The 16,035-nt window shown below is 39.5% G+C and overlaps 1 protein-coding gene across 1 annotated transcript; it reads left to right on the forward strand.

Moving 5' to 3' along the window:
- The first annotated feature begins 697 nt into the window (after nt 1-697).
- On the forward strand, nt 698-1,836 carry htr1b (5-hydroxytryptamine (serotonin) receptor 1B). The gene has a single exon (XM_034124692.1). The coding sequence runs from the start codon at nt 698-700 to the stop codon at nt 1,817-1,819; it is 1,122 nt and encodes a 373-aa protein (XP_033980583.1). The 3' UTR covers nt 1,820-1,836.
- Nucleotides 1,837-16,035: the final 14,199 nt, after the last annotated feature.

Consider the following 16,035-nt stretch of genomic DNA (forward strand, 5'->3'; position numbering starts at 1 on the left):
CTTAGGGACTTCATGAGATAAAATAAAGGTTAAAGCTGTATAAGGAACTTTCCAGAACATTTAAAGTTCATGTGACACCTGTGTCACGGTGGGTCCTTATGGGTTAAATTACAATCTTTAGTGGGCACCATATGAGACACACTGGGCACTATGACCCAGCAGATACTCTTCACAGAGAGAGAGATAGATAGAGAGAGAGAAACAAGGCTGATCAGTGGTGCTTGTTTTATGTCAGAGTCTCCATAAAACTGAGACTTTGGGTTTGCTCACCACTCATCCACAGGGGGCCTGAGGAGACACCGCTCTGGAGAACCTCTGCCCTACAGGAGGATTATCCCTGAAATCGTCCCAGATGTTGGGACATCAGGACAAACCACTCCTCATTTGAATTTTAACACACATATTATTTTTTCTTTAATGTTGTGTTTAATTGAGGAACTGTTTTTATGGCTACAAAACGGAAAAGTTTGAATTGCGTAGAATGGATACTTTATTTGTTTCCAGAATGTGGCATCTGCACATTAAAACCTGATGTGAAAGAAGAAAATGAGGAAGAAAGGAATCCGTTTTTATTTTTCTGACTGACTATGCCATTTATCTGTCCGGATGGCACGGAAAAGGCGACGTCCATCAAGAGAAAGGGCATCTTAACATCTCATAGGGCAACATAAAATATGCGAAAAAGTGATTAAAAGTTATGGAGAGTTTCGGTCAAGTCGAGCCAACTCAGCCGGTGAACAGCACAAACGACAGTTTTATTACAGATCCATCCACTGTGGATGTGGCAGAGAGTCTCGCCTTTCAGATCAGCCTGGCAGTTATCCTCTCCGTTATCACGCTCGCCACCACTTTATCTAACGCCTTCGTAATCGCAACCATCTCCCAGTCTAAGAAACTGCAAACTCCTGCAAACTTTCTGATCGCCTCTCTGGCTATCACCGACCTGCTGGTGTCCATCCTGGTGATGCCCATCTGCGTCCTGTACACGGTCATCCACACCTGGACGCTGGGGCAAATCGTGTGCGACATCTGGCTCTCCTCGGACATTACGTGTTGCACGGCGTCCATCCTCCACCTGTGCGTAATCGCTTTGGATAGATTCTGGGCCATCACGGACGCAGTGGAGTACACCAAAAAGCGCACGCCGGGGCGCGCAGCAGGCATGGTGGCCACAGCCTGGGTCATCGCTATCTCCATCTCCCTGCCGCCTCTCTTCTGGAGGCAGGTGAAGGCGGAGGAGCTGACCAGCTGCAGCGTCAACACGGATCATATTTTCTACACCATCTACTCCACCTTTGGGGCTTTCTACATCCCCACATTGCTGCTGATTGTCCTCTACGGGCGGATATACGTGGAGGCACGGAAACGGATCCTGAAGCAGTCCCCCAAGAAGGCGGGGAAGAGACTCACCTCTGCGCACCTGGTCACCAACTCTCCGGGATCCGTGGCGTCTCTGCAGTGTGGGAAACACGACACCCCGTCCAGCGACACCGGGTCTTCAACAAGCGAGAACCAGGTGAAAGTGACCGTGTCAGACGCGTTTTTGGAGAAAAAGCGTATTTCTGCAGCCAGAGAGAGAAAGGCGACAAAGACTTTAGGGATAATCCTCGGCGCTTATATTGTTTGTTGGCTTCCGTTTTTCATTTACACATTGGTGGTGGCCACGTGTGAAACATGTTTTAACCCCGAGCTATTTGACTTTTTCACCTGGTTGGGCTATCTGAACTCCCTCGTCAACCCGATCATATACACAATGTCCAATGAGGACTTCAAGAAGGCTTTCCATAAACTTTTGCGCTTCAGATGCTGCAGGTCGTAAAGGAATGTTATTTTAGTCTCCAATAAGATGTATTTATGTTTTATTATAACGTTATATAAATGTATGAGATAATATAATAAGAATGCCATAACAAATATCATTTCTGGGACTGATAAGAGGATGTGCAGACATGAGATATATCATTCTAGTTTTTATTAAAGTAGTAAAGTAAATCCCATGGATGTGATGCTAAAACCAAAACAGGGCTACTTTAAAAAGCTTGTTTTGATTTAAAAAAAGAAGAAAATGATTTGACTTTAAGAAGTAGGAGAAATCCAGCTTCACACCTCACTTGTCATACATGCTTCTCTGTATGAGCAAATGTGCAGTGTTGTAGGATACATTCAGTAATGGGTTTTTTAGTATTCTGTGTTCCTGTTTGGAGTATTGCAGTGAACCAATGCACAGTGAGCTACTCCCATGTGAAGACTGACACATTAATGCAAGGTAGCAGCAGAGATCATGAACATCTGACATGATAAGTGAAAAAATGAAATGTGTACCCAAGATCCTTTTTGCATCATGTGTACATCATGTCTATGTATTCTGATAAATTATACCAGTGGTATATATTTTCCTTGTGGTCATGGACTGCTTGCTGCTACTCTGTATGGCTGTTTTTTGTTATTTATAAATCACACTCATGCAGTTGGAAAAAAGAGAAAAGATTAATATCGGTGTCAAACAAAGAAACTGTAGCTGATATTTACCCAACGGAGCTGAAAGCTGACCATGAGTTCAATGTTGCTGAACAAATACCACCTTATTTTACTGTGTGGGTCTAATTTCTGCTACATTTAATCTGTATCTACAATGTTATTTTCATGTGTGAAATTATCTGCCATCTCATGGCTATTGAGAATGATTTACATTTTAGAGCCTGGCCTGCAGAGCTATAAAGATAATACTGAGTATTTGTCAGCATTATGTGAAATGATGTTGTTCTAGGATTGTATCTGTTCGAGATGCTGTCCAATAAAGACTTTAAGCTATTTGTTTGGCACAGTTGTTGAGTGGGAGTTTTATGAATCAAAAATCAGAAGTAAAAACATTTATTTTATCATTATTGGCATGTTGAAAGCAGCTCAGATATTCTGACAGATTTTGTTTTGTTGTCAAATGTTACCTTGACATGACATGAGTTTTAAGAGACAATGGCCCCTGTGTATCACGATGATGTCAAAATGAAATCCAACAACCTCTTGAGGTGCTCGTGGCGGAGCATAAAGTAACACAGATTAAATTGGATGAATGTGCGTCATTTCACATCAGTTCCTCTTGACGTTTATCTCGAGAGTCTGTTGTGGTGGAGATTCTCACCAAGGTCTGAACTCGCCACCGTCTTCCTGCCCTTTCTGTCTCTTCGCCGCCTTCCTGCAGGCGGAGGAGGGCACGGTCTGCGTGGAGAGGGGCTGACACAGTTCAATAAGTCATGAGTGACACTGGGCCATGCTCTGGGCTTTGTGCTTCACACTCACAGAAGGGGCCACTCGTATTGTTAACGCACATGCTAACACACTCACGCTTTCCATGTATGAATTTTGATATGGCTTGTCATGCATGACAGATGAGTGCACCTGGGCAGGGAGACATTCAAAGGACTTTTATCAGTATAACGGAATTTAGCAATGAAAGAAATGTATAAAAGTGCATCTAATATTCATAAACAAAGTCAGCAATCCCTTTTTAGTTAGATTTTGAGTTAAAGGTCCAAATTTATTGCAGATAATCCACATATACAAATTTATAAACAAGAGCTCCTACAACATAATTATAAGGTTTATCTTTAATTATCATCTTAAACTTCTGTTTGTCATAGAAAACGTATTTGTAAAGATTCATTACAAACAAATTAATTCCCCAATTTTGCCCAATTTTTGAAAAGATACATATACTAAATAAAAAACACTTACAGTCACCTATGGTTCAAAGGACATAAGTGAATCAACAAAGTCTCGGAACAAAACTGGCACATGAATTATAGCCGTTGTGATATATAGCCAGTGAACGCCTCCAGGTTCAGGATTTTAAAAGAACAACAACCAACAAAGGAAAAAGAGAGGTTGTCTGCACACTGAGATTTTCAAGCTCCCAACGTTTTGATGGAATGTTTACACATACAAGGTCTTTGTAAACATCCGTTTGAGCAAGAAAACAGTATTTTGGAAAAATAAAACTATTGAAAACTGACAAGAATGATAGCATGATTACAAACTGAAGCCCATAAAGGACATTATTATTTTGCGAGATGATATTACGATGAAAAATGGGGACAATGTAGAGTTTTTAGTTTTCTTAAACAATATGTCAACACGTTAATTTACTAGTGTGGACTAATGCGTTGTCCTGTCTCATGAGAAGTCTTAATAGGAAGCTGTCTACACTTTTTTTCACACGTTGTTTGTCTAACCTTGTAGCTCGAGTGTTTCACAGATTACCCTCCTATAACATTGTCAGATTCACAATGGAGAGTTACAAACTGTGATACCCACTTTGCATTCTTCGTCGTTGTCAAAACCTTCTGCCTACGTTACCTGCAATGCAACTCAACAACATCCAGTTTATTCAGAGAATTGGATGGTTAAGCCAACTTGTTTCTAAATTCCGATACCAGATTTGTTCAATTTTCACACAAGAAACACAACCCATGCTTGCTCAAGTGACATCACTATAAGCTTTTCAACAGATTTCATGCCACTTCCTTTGTAGCCAAAAATACTTTACTCAGAATACCCTTTGTAACATATACCAAATAACTTCCTCAGTGTAAACACTCCCTGGTGGAGACCTTTTTTAAAATAAAGTGCTTGAATAATTCAAACACAGGTGATCAAACTGTAGATGCAACTCAGTCCTTCTCAATGCATGCAGAGATTCATGTAGCGTTGATTCATAATGGAACAGATACATCTTTCTTGCTGAGGGATTGTTGATGTTTAACAAACAAGGTTTATGATTTTATGTATCCAGTGTTGCATGCCTCATGTACGTAACACTGCTTCACCTCCAGCTGCAGAAAAATACACATGACCCTTTTGTTGACACAGGATGATTGCATTGTGCAAGCAAATACATTAATTATACAACTGCTGAACGTGCTGCATTGCTGATTTGCGATAGGTCTGCCATGGAGTGAAGGACACTGCTGATGGCTAGTGAGGCAGAACACACTCATAACCTATAAAATATTGGTTCAAGTTTATTGGTTCCCCTTCTGCTGCAAGAATGTGTGCAGCATCCATCACTTGAAAAATGGAGGTTCAAGTGCCCTGCTAGTGATAAATTACCTAACCAAGGTGCTAATAATTGACCTTTTTGAAAAGAAGAAAAACGAGTCAGCCTGTTAGGCAACATGGGACAAGATGGAGGGCGAATACCAATAAGATAATACATTTCCAAGCGTCTTCAAACATTGTGTATGAGTACTGATGCAATAAGATGCAGCTCTTACACCTACCCCTAAAGGTGTACGGTACAAAGAACAAGTCAGTATAATTGACGTGAAACGACAATTAGTTTGACACATATTGAAATAAGGGCTGCTCTTCTTAAGAAATAGCCCTGTTGGCCACATGCATGTTAATTGCAGCAGTATGGAAATAAATCACATAAAAACAATAGTAATCAAGACATTTTGGCAGGACCATAAATCTATGTTTAATTTCATCAATACCTTAGGATAACAAGATGATATGGAGAAAATATTGGACAGCGGAGTTACAGATGGAGCATCTATGTATGCCCACAAACACTCAACACCTTGTGTGTATGGTTTTTTTGCAGAGATGTGTACACCATATGTAATTGTGAATGTGTATGCATCAGAGCCTTTAGGGATACGTGATTTTTTTCCGTGCTTCAGAGCAGATCCATTGCCACAAGCAATTTCAACAAAGCGGTTCAGTTTTCAAGGCTCAGAGCACTTTGCATTAGCTTCTCCTCCAGCTCACCTTTATGTCTAATACTATGAATCAACTCTGAATCATCCAATGGGATTCCCCTGCAGACCATAATAGAAGAAACGCTGCATTGGTCTGCCTCTGGATGGACAATCCTGATAATTGAGTAAAATAATCTCTCCATACTGGTGATACGATTGGCTGGCTCTGTTTACACCTATGGGACTGTCACTGGTGGAGGTCGGTGAATCTATCACACTTACCATCCAATCTGGCCTGACAGACAAATTAGGCAGTTATATGTCGTGGAGGTTGAGGAGGTGTGCACCAGGTTTCAGTTGCCGCATGATGCGCCCATCCATACTGCAGGCGCATCAGTAGGACCCTCAATGAATTACTATAGAGAGAAAGAAGGGTGTCATCCTGAATATTGGTCATACAAAAACATCATAACTTTGATTAGGTGTCTGTTTTGAGTTGAATAATTTCGGACATTTTCGATATACAATGTTCTCACCTGGCAGAAAGGAAGGGTGGTTTATTTTAGCTACCGGTATATACTTTTTCACAAATAAAAAAACCTTAAATTCTTAGTCATTTGCAGGAAATGGTAATTATTTTGTGAGTGGAGGTGCTGAGATATTTATAACCAAATATACTGTATAACTTCCAAAATATAAACCCATTTACCGTTTCTTTGTTCCTCTCAAACGAAATGTAAATGTATACAAATCTAAATGTTTGCATTATTGATGGCTTTTCACTGGACATATTTGACATTTTGGGAAATATGCAGGGTTAGATGAGAAAGTCGATAACACTCTTGTGTCTGTGCATGGAGCCAGAGTTGAACATTGATTAGCCTAGCTTAGCGTAAATAATGGAAATGGGGAAAAACAACGAATGGCCAAGCATCCAGAAATCTGACCTGATGTGTGAAGTGGTTCTGCACATCTTTACATCATTAAACAAAAATGCTGCTACTACTTATGATTTATATTTCTCAGACTTGCAAGGCACAACTAAGGGACACAAACTATCTGTTGAGCTAGTGCTGGTTGTTTTGTTTTTGTGCTGAACTTAAGATGCCCCTGCTCCGAGGTCAAGCACACTAAACTTTATTCAGTCCTCGTTAAAAGTCATGATGCAGAGACCACAACAACAGAGAAGAAAGCATTTTAACTCAAGAGGTCGTTTTATTTCTGTTTATTTCACCTTCTCCTTCCCCAGCACTGTGTCTCAAATATATTTGCATATCTTGATACATTTGTTTGGTATGAAAAGACTACATTCACACACAAGTAATTTTGTGTGTCATTACTATGTGGCTGCATCAAAAGGGCAATTTTCAGAGGCACAATTCCTCTAATAATAAAGCAAAAATATTAATAAATAGGAACATCACACATAGATGGATTTCTTTTTCATCAAGAGCCTTGAAGAATATAAATGAAGGATTTCCCTCAACCCGGGGATAATTTACATATTGTCTATTAACCTTTTGATATTAAGGATGAGAGGGTGCATTGAAATGGAAACACTACAAGCATGTTTGTAATTTCCTATTTTCACAAGCAATAACAACATAAAATGTCACTGAAGCTATTAGCATGAAATTTGCCTGACACAACCTAATTCAGCCCTTTTTTCCTCGTCAACAAACCCCCAAGCCTCCTGTCACTCTAATAAACAACTTTCTCCTCGCATGCCCCCCCCTCCCTCTTGACATTGCTTTAACAGGAGCTTCCTGCTCACACAGCTAACACAGGTGAGCTGTTTTAGTTCAGGGCCAAGAGCCATTTACCTTGAATATGCTAATGTTAACCTTAAATAATCACTAACTAACTTTATCAGCTTTCCTAACAGGACAGGGTGGGACAGAGATGTCCTCACAATTCCTTTGGGAAAAGCAACGTTTATGTTTCTCCTAAGTACGAGAAGAAGTTGAAAAATGTGCTAATACTTTTCAAAACGATACTTTAGAGCAGTGGTTCTCAAATGGGGGTACGCGGACCCCTAGGGGTACGTTGGAGTACTGCAGGGGGTACGTGAGATTTATTTTATGTTAATGAAAAAAACAAACATAATTAATGCATTTAAACAAACTACTAATAGTAGATTAACTACTTTATTCAAAAGTTTACAGTAATTCTGGATAATAAAATGGGAAAAATAAACGGGGTGCTCTCTTTTCCTCTCTCTCGTCTCCGGACAGCCGGTCAGTCTCGTGCAGCTCGCTGAACCTGTAATAAGTGGCCCAACAGTAAAGAATACACATATTTATAACTAGTTTAGCTAGTTCCAGAGTAGATAAACTAGCTAAGTGTGTTAGGTCTAACTCTTAGTGTATTTTGCTCCGCTAAACGGTCCATCACAGCGGGTGGAGCTGTGATCCGGAAGAGCTGCGTGTTCTCTGTCAGCAGCAGCTGATCTGATCTCTGATCTCTCTCTCGCGTCCGGTTATACTTCACTCGCGTTTATGTCCAAATCTATCAGATCTAGCTAGTTCTAGTTAATTATATGACTGCCTGCGTGTCAAAGGACCTAAACAATAAGCGTTGCTTGGCAACGGCTTGTGGCTGCAAAGTATAGTGCAGCATTATGCATTTGTTTATATGAGGGGTAAAAATCCCATGCTCATAAAATGCTCATATTTTTTTTTCTCTTCATTCCCCACGCCCCAAAATAAATAAATAAATGAATAAATATACCAATTTTAGGAAAAGTTACGAAGTTTGAGCAGTGTGGGTTTTATATTAACAGAGTTACACATATTTCAAAACGCGAAGTATAATAACTGCAGTTTGCCTCCCTGTCAGAATGACAAAGATCCACAGTGAAGCACAAGCCCATGTTTCTCACTACATTGTAAGCAGTGGCGGCTCCAGAGTATTTTTGTTGGGTAATCTATGGTAGGGCTAACCCATACAGTGGTGGGGCTCAAGTCAGTATTTGCAATGTAATTACATACACGATATCGCCCCCCTTGACAGTGAAACGCCACGCGTGAGGTTTAGATGATTTCCCTGTCTCAATCCAAATTGAACTGTATGAAATAAAAAGGCACATTTGTCTTGTAGTAAATAAAAAGGGCGACCTGGAGCCAATCCTGCAATTTCCCCACAGGTGAAAGAGTTGACATGCTGAAAACCCAACTCCTGCAGGGGGGTCTGGGGGGATTCTCCCCCAGGAGATTTTTTGAAATACTAACATAAAATACACATTCTGGTACTCTCTTGAGAAGAAAAATAAATAAATCTATTACTACACATTTAAAAAAATGAATGCCATTTTTGTTTTTTGTTACTTTGTTCTGAAAGCTGAACCTGCTGCTCCTCACAGAGAGAAGAGGGAAGAGGCTGTGTGAATTACTTTACATTGTGGATAAGGGTGGATAGCCCCCATTGTTCTGTGTGTCAAAATGAAAGACAGCCCACACACCTATCAATCATCAAACCGTGGGGTCTTATTTCATTACGTGTTGATTTCTATCAACAAGTAATGTTGTATCGATGTATAGAGAGATGTACTACAGCAAAAGTCGTGACTTCCTGCAACAACACCACGACGTTATCGTGATTCTGATTGTCCAGAAGACATGATCAAAGATGTTCTATTGAGAAGACGATCACTACCTGACAAAAGTTTTCAAAACCGTTTCTAGTCTTCGGTATTTCCAGACAAGTGGCTGCTGAAATCAATCTTACTAACTGCTGTCTGTGCAATTTACTCCGCGCGAGTTCTGGCGGACTTTATTTAGCTTACTTTAACGTCATTTTTCATGGTGGGGCTAAGGTGGGGCTAAGCCATTTCTTGGTATGGCTGTAGCCTACCCCAGCCATACCCTGGCGCCGCCACTGATTGTAAGTACAACTTATTAAAAAGATCAGTTCAATGCAACTAATGTCGTCTTAGCGTTATTGCATGATGTTAAAATTGGTTTGCCATGAATTTAGTGATGGATTGTAAACATTTAAGTGTTTCTCAGTTACAATGTTGTTTTAATAAATCAGACACTGATGGGGCAAGGCTCAGGCTGTACTGTACCTCTTTATATAGGCATTTTTTCCCTAACAAATAGTTTTTGCGCTGATGGGTACTTGGCTGAATCTTTTTTTCAAAGGGGGTACATTATTGAAAAAAGTTTGAGAACCACTGCTTTAGAGTGATCTTTACCTGGTATATCTTCCTCTATAAGAACATTTTTCTCTACCAGCTCAGCCAGAAATCAACTATACTGCCCTACGATGCAACGATTGCGACACAACATTTAGTTAAGAAATAAGTTAGGTCCAGAATATGACATTATTATTTATATTTATTTATATATAATATATGAATTCAGATGCAACAAGCAGTTAAAACCCAAAATGATAACATCTTAAGAAACACAGCAAAAGTAAAACCAAAGACAGCCACAACAACTGCTTCCTGCGATTGAAATGATCCTTTTTGGTTCACTAACATCGTGAAAACTGTATTTTCTGTCTAACATTACGAAAGACAGCAGAAAATTGACACCCAAAGAAGAAGAATACAGCCAAGTTCTGCTTAAAGCTTAGACTGTCTGGCTACTTTAAATAAAAAGCAATACATTTGGATATATATGAAGGTAAAATATATAATTAGCTTTCAAGTAAATTAGTAGAAGTACCATATTTTTGCTGGTACTTCTCTCTGCTTTTACATGTAAGAAAAGCTCAATAAAGTTAATAATAAAAGTAATTATTTTTAAATCCACACACTCTACCACTAACCAATAGCTTTGCCATCGGCTCAATGTCAACGTTTTCTATTAAAATAAACTATACATAATTGTGATTCAAATATAACATTTTGTTGAAGCTGATGTTGTTTATGCATTTAATTCCCTTTTGTAAGTCAACAATGTTAGTTTTTTTATTCGATATTCACTATTAAATATTGACCTTTAATGTTATCTAACACAATAAAATGTATGTAGGCTATGCACATTTCGCTGCAGCAAAAATACAATAACACTGCTTTTGATGCAGCTGTAACAGGGAGCTGTAATATTGACACTTGAGTAGTCAGGCCTGAATCTGATTGATTTGAACTATTTTCCTGCAGCTATGAAATACGCCTGCAAGCTTATGAAATCATTAAATGAAGCATGAATTATATTTATGTGAGATCATATGGAAAATAGTGCGACCATTAAGGCAAACACAGCTGCATTGACTCACAGCCCCATTATATCCGGAGTTCACACTGTGGTGACTGTGACCAAAGACCACCGAACCACACTATGACCCTAGCCTGCGAGTTTTCTACATTATAATCAAACAAGAATAATGATCTCAATGTCGCTGGAGTGCATGCAAAAAATCTGTTTGGTTTATTTACCATCATTATCCAGGTCAATCATCTCGTGGTCCATGAGTTCATCCCTACCTGACTCCACGACTTATTTGATTGTGTGTCTCAGTGTGGAGGTGCAGGTCACCCTGTATTTGAGGTGTGCTCACCCTGCAGAGAAAAACTAATTTCATCATAATTTACCTGCAGGGGTGGTGTCCTGGAGGGTCAGAGGTGTTACCGGCCGCACTGCAATCATAACTGGGCAACCCTGGTGCTGCTACAGAACACATTTAATGGATATATACTTGTCACTATTTAAGATGGGAACATGTTGTCTGATGAGAAATGACCTAAAATCAACTAAAGCAAGCCTTAATAGTAAAGCCATGCTGCTGAGTATTCTTACCTTGCATTATTTGTAATGGTCAACATGGTCCACTGGTTGCAAAAATAAGTCGGATTGTATAGAAGTCTATGAGAAAATTAGCTATTTCTCACATTTGAGTAAAACCTTTCCTCCTGCATTTATGGTATTAATCACTTTATCAAGCATATGTCTACCTCTTCAGTCTATAAGAAGTTGAAGAATTGGTGTTGCATTTATCATCCAGTAAAACCAAAAGCTAGGCAGCCCAAAAAAGCAAATGACCGAGATTAAAAGTTCAATTTGGTCCAAAGCTAAATAAAAGAAGTTCTCTTTTAGTCACAAAGCTCGAGGCTCTTTGTGAATAATAAGTTGACCCATTGTGGTGTAAATGCTCAGTGAGAGGTATGACGCATGGCACCCTTATTTTTGTGTTCTGACAGGAACGTGTGTTTCTTACTTAACTGAAAATGACCATAAATGAGAAGTACCACTTTGATTGCTTCACCGTGCTGAATTTAAATGCAGTGAGAAAGCCCAGCATCTTCAGACAAAGAAAGAGCTCTCCACTCTCAGTAAAGCCAAGCTGATGTGATTAAAAATGTCAGATCCACTTAATCTCCAAAAAACACACGAAGAAGAGGGCAGATAACCTTCATGGCATTCAAAGACCTGGTATATGCTTCTATATTGACTGCTTTGAGGGATGTAAAAATATGAGGGCATCACATCAGTCAAACCCCGGGCAACACTATGGGGGTAATACATGTGTCGGCTTGAGGTTGATGTCGTTTTGAAGGTTTACATTTTGCAGTGGATTTAGTCATGGTTTCTGCCGTGGGCTGTAAACAGGTGTGGATTAATATGCCAGAACACAAATGCAGCCCTGATGCGCTGTCAGTTGACCTGACCTCCTTCTCCGCTTCTCACCCTCTTTGTTCCGCTGCCATGTCGTGCTGCTTCTCCAGATACAGCCCGCCATTTCCCCATCTTCTCCTCCCTACATGTCTGTCTCTTACTCTCCCTCCCCTCCATCATGCCATACTCTTTTCCTCCTCAGCCTCCCAGCCCTCCCTGGCTGCTTTACTCCATACCTACCACATAACATGATGCCTGCCCATGGGAAACATGATAAACAGGCTCCATTTCACTGCCTACCAGGAATCACGGTTCCATCTTCCTCCTGCCAGCATGGGAACGCAGCCTTTTATATTCTCCTCGGCTGTTACAGCTGGAGGAAACCCTCCTGGGCATCTGCACGTTTCCATCTTTCGCAGAACAAAGAAATGAGCGATTCATCTTTAGACATCGACCTGTCAACCATTGAGAGCTTTGGATAGGATTCCTCACAAGACCGTGGGCCTTTTTATTGCTCTGATTGCATGTGACATCTTTAATAGGTAATTTAAAAGTACCTCAAAGTGATATTTAATAACCATGTACGGTATGCATATCACTGCAGGAGGGAGCTCCCTGATGTACGAGTTGTTGTCATCAATGTATTTTCAGAATAGGAGCTACTTTTATTATTCTAATCAGTGATTGATGTTCTTTATACCTTCAAGGTCAACATGCCCCCCATCTAATTTGTCCTTGTGCTATATTATCATATGAGCACTTTGGAGGGTTGGTCTTCCCTGTTGTTTTGAGCAGGCTGATACTGTTTGTCTCTTGATAAAGGATTGATGATTTTGAGGCCTTAAAGTGAGTTAAGGCTCAACCGTTTTGTAAGAATTACATGAATACATCTGGATAAGAATGTGTGTTTAGTGAGACAAATCCAAACTGACTTGGCATTTTGCCAAACTGATTAATTATTAAGTAAACTGTTTACTATTTCCCCCCCCCACCTCCCTGTAATTGTGTGGCTCCCTAGATGAAGACAATCTTTGTTCTCCTGATTTTGTTTACTCCATCTGATTAGTTTGGATTTTCTCTGTTACAGATCTCTCTGTGGACAACTACAAAATCTGAATAACCGATATTGATATTTATTGAGCCCCACTCTGTACTGTAAATGTTAAGTGCATGTGCCTTTGAAACTGCCTTAGAAACTGCCTTAACTGTGATTTGTCTTCTGCTGTAATTTAGGGGCTTTAATAAAAATCACATTAGGTTTTTCTTTTTTTTTATAGCTTACGCTTTGGTTCTATTGGTTATGAAATCATAAACAAAGTAATTACAAATGTAACAAAGGGCCCCAGTTGGAATAATGAGGACATTGCAATTATGCATCTTAGATCAATTAGTCCTTCTCTCATCTCTTATATTATTTGTTGAGGTATGTGTGGAACTTAGTGTGTTAGCTCTGCACAGGAAATAATATATTGCGTTCATTATCTACACTGAAGCTGCCTACATATAGAGTCATTTTCAGCTATTACCCATTTGAAGTCAGAACACATAAGAGTGCACTTTAGGAGGGAATTGATTATTAAATCAATTAGTCATTTGAAGTGCCGGTTTAAGAGTGTTTACGAACCTGTTATGTTAGTGATGATCATTTTCCAAAGTATGGTGTTCATTGTATATTCTATAAAACATTCGGTTTCCAAGCCTTTATTTATCATAATTAAAATTAGACTTCAGAGTTGCTCATGCAGCAACCCCTCACCATCACCATCATGTCAGCTTCCTTTCATAGTTGTGCTTTGTTGTGTTTTATGGCAGATGTTGACATGTTCACACTGCATTGCATTGCCTCACAATAATAATGTAACACAACATCTTTATTTACAGCACGTTTTGAATGGTTTCACCTCAGTGTAAAAAATGAAGGTTGGGGAAAACTGTTGTATTTTCAATGCAACAACATGCTTTGCAATGGTGGTCTCTGTGCTCGAATAAAAAAACATGAACTGGCGCAATATTTAGTTTTTATCAAAACCTGTGATCATCATCCCATCTGAAATGGGTACATTTTGGGAGGTCCGTGTGGCCAAGGGCTTTAAATGTATAGCATCCAGAGATAATGCCAAGAAATATACCTTTTGGTGGAATGCAGTTCCCTAAAAATCTCATTTTCTTCAACCCTCCTCTTCTTATAGTGTAAGAAAGGCAAAAGAAAATACATAACGAAAGGAATGGTGGATTTCATATTGCACACACACTCATATTTGCATCATTAACCACCACATTTCCATAAGCAATCTTTCTAAAGTGAAAAGGGAATACTGAAAGGCATTGCCTTAGTTTCTTGACAAATTCATCGAGTTTCACTTCACCTAATCCATCCACTGAACATCATTTATTAAACAAATATGAATGAATTTCACATTTTCCTAACATATCTCCTGTGTTGAGAGTCATACGTTTTACTAAAACTTAAAAAAAAAAGTAAAGCTTGGAAAATAAGATGTTTATTTCTGAATGAGTTATTTGTGTACCTGCAGAGCCCAAACAAACCTTCCCTCCTCACTGACACTGAGCTATGGTTTTGCCTCAAGTTCAACATGCTGCCCTCTGTTGGTTTGAACGGGAAGCATTTAAACCCCCTGTGAAACACTTGAGGATTACTGCTCCACAAATATCCAGTATTAGTCACCCCAATTCATCCCCAAAGCCTTAACTATGTTGATGTTTCATATTACATTGATTCTCTTATCTGCAAAATACATTTATTCCTTGTAAAAGTGAACATTTTCAGTTTTTAACCGTATCTCTGAACACTAACATAAATAAAATGGTGGTATAGAAGAGATTCTTGTTTCCTGATTAAACCCGTACACATCACTTTAATCTTTATTTCATTCAAGCAGTTTTTTATTCAACATTGATGCACTGAGACATGTTTTAATTGAAAACAAAGTGTAAAACATGTTCAGTCCCAAAACTATTATACAGTCACCATGATTAATGGTCCCTTATTTATTTAATTTGTGCAACAGTTGTTCAATGTTTTACTGTTGCATACTGAGTCTGAAAATAGACCAAATAGAATCAAGCTGTTGCACATGTGTCAGTATTTAATTATCGAAATAGAGAGGACATGACCTTAATGGTACCTATAGCCCTCAACGCAAGGATCGATACTAGACTGTCAACAAACATCTACGCTGCCCCTGTGAAGGGTCTTTGAGCAAGGCATTCAAACGTTGGAATCCATTGCTCTGCACAACTGTGACCCTCCAAGCATTAGGGCAAGATAATGGACATTTTCTACTGTCCCAAACCACATTATTTTAATGTCAACTTGTTTGAATGCAGCAAAAAAGAGCATGTCAGCCTCCACATTTCAGATATGTTGCCCCTGCACATACTAAGCTGAACTGTCACATGTCACAGCAGTCAGTATGTGTCTACATGAGTGTTAACTGGGTCGAAGGAATCACACGTTCAGTGCCATTAATCACTAGGCTACTACACGTATGAACGGATAAACATCACAGATTATCTACGACTAAGAACATCCTCACGTATGAACTCCACTAACAGGTCACAGAGTTGATGTTGGCACCAATACTTCACACTGGCAAAGGCACTTCCACTGCTGCAGGTGGAGAAGAGTGGATCACACCGATAATCAGCCCAGAGTGGATTTTCCAGTTCCAAGAGATAGTGCATGACAAACACGCCTCTAATATTAGACTGTAACCCTGGGGCACTCATCTTTCTCAGATCTGCAATGGAAG

Source organism: Trematomus bernacchii, unplaced genomic scaffold, assembly GCF_902827165.1.
Source record: "Trematomus bernacchii unplaced genomic scaffold, fTreBer1.1, whole genome shotgun sequence".
Lineage (NCBI taxonomy): Eukaryota > Metazoa > Chordata > Actinopteri > Perciformes > Nototheniidae > Trematomus > Trematomus bernacchii.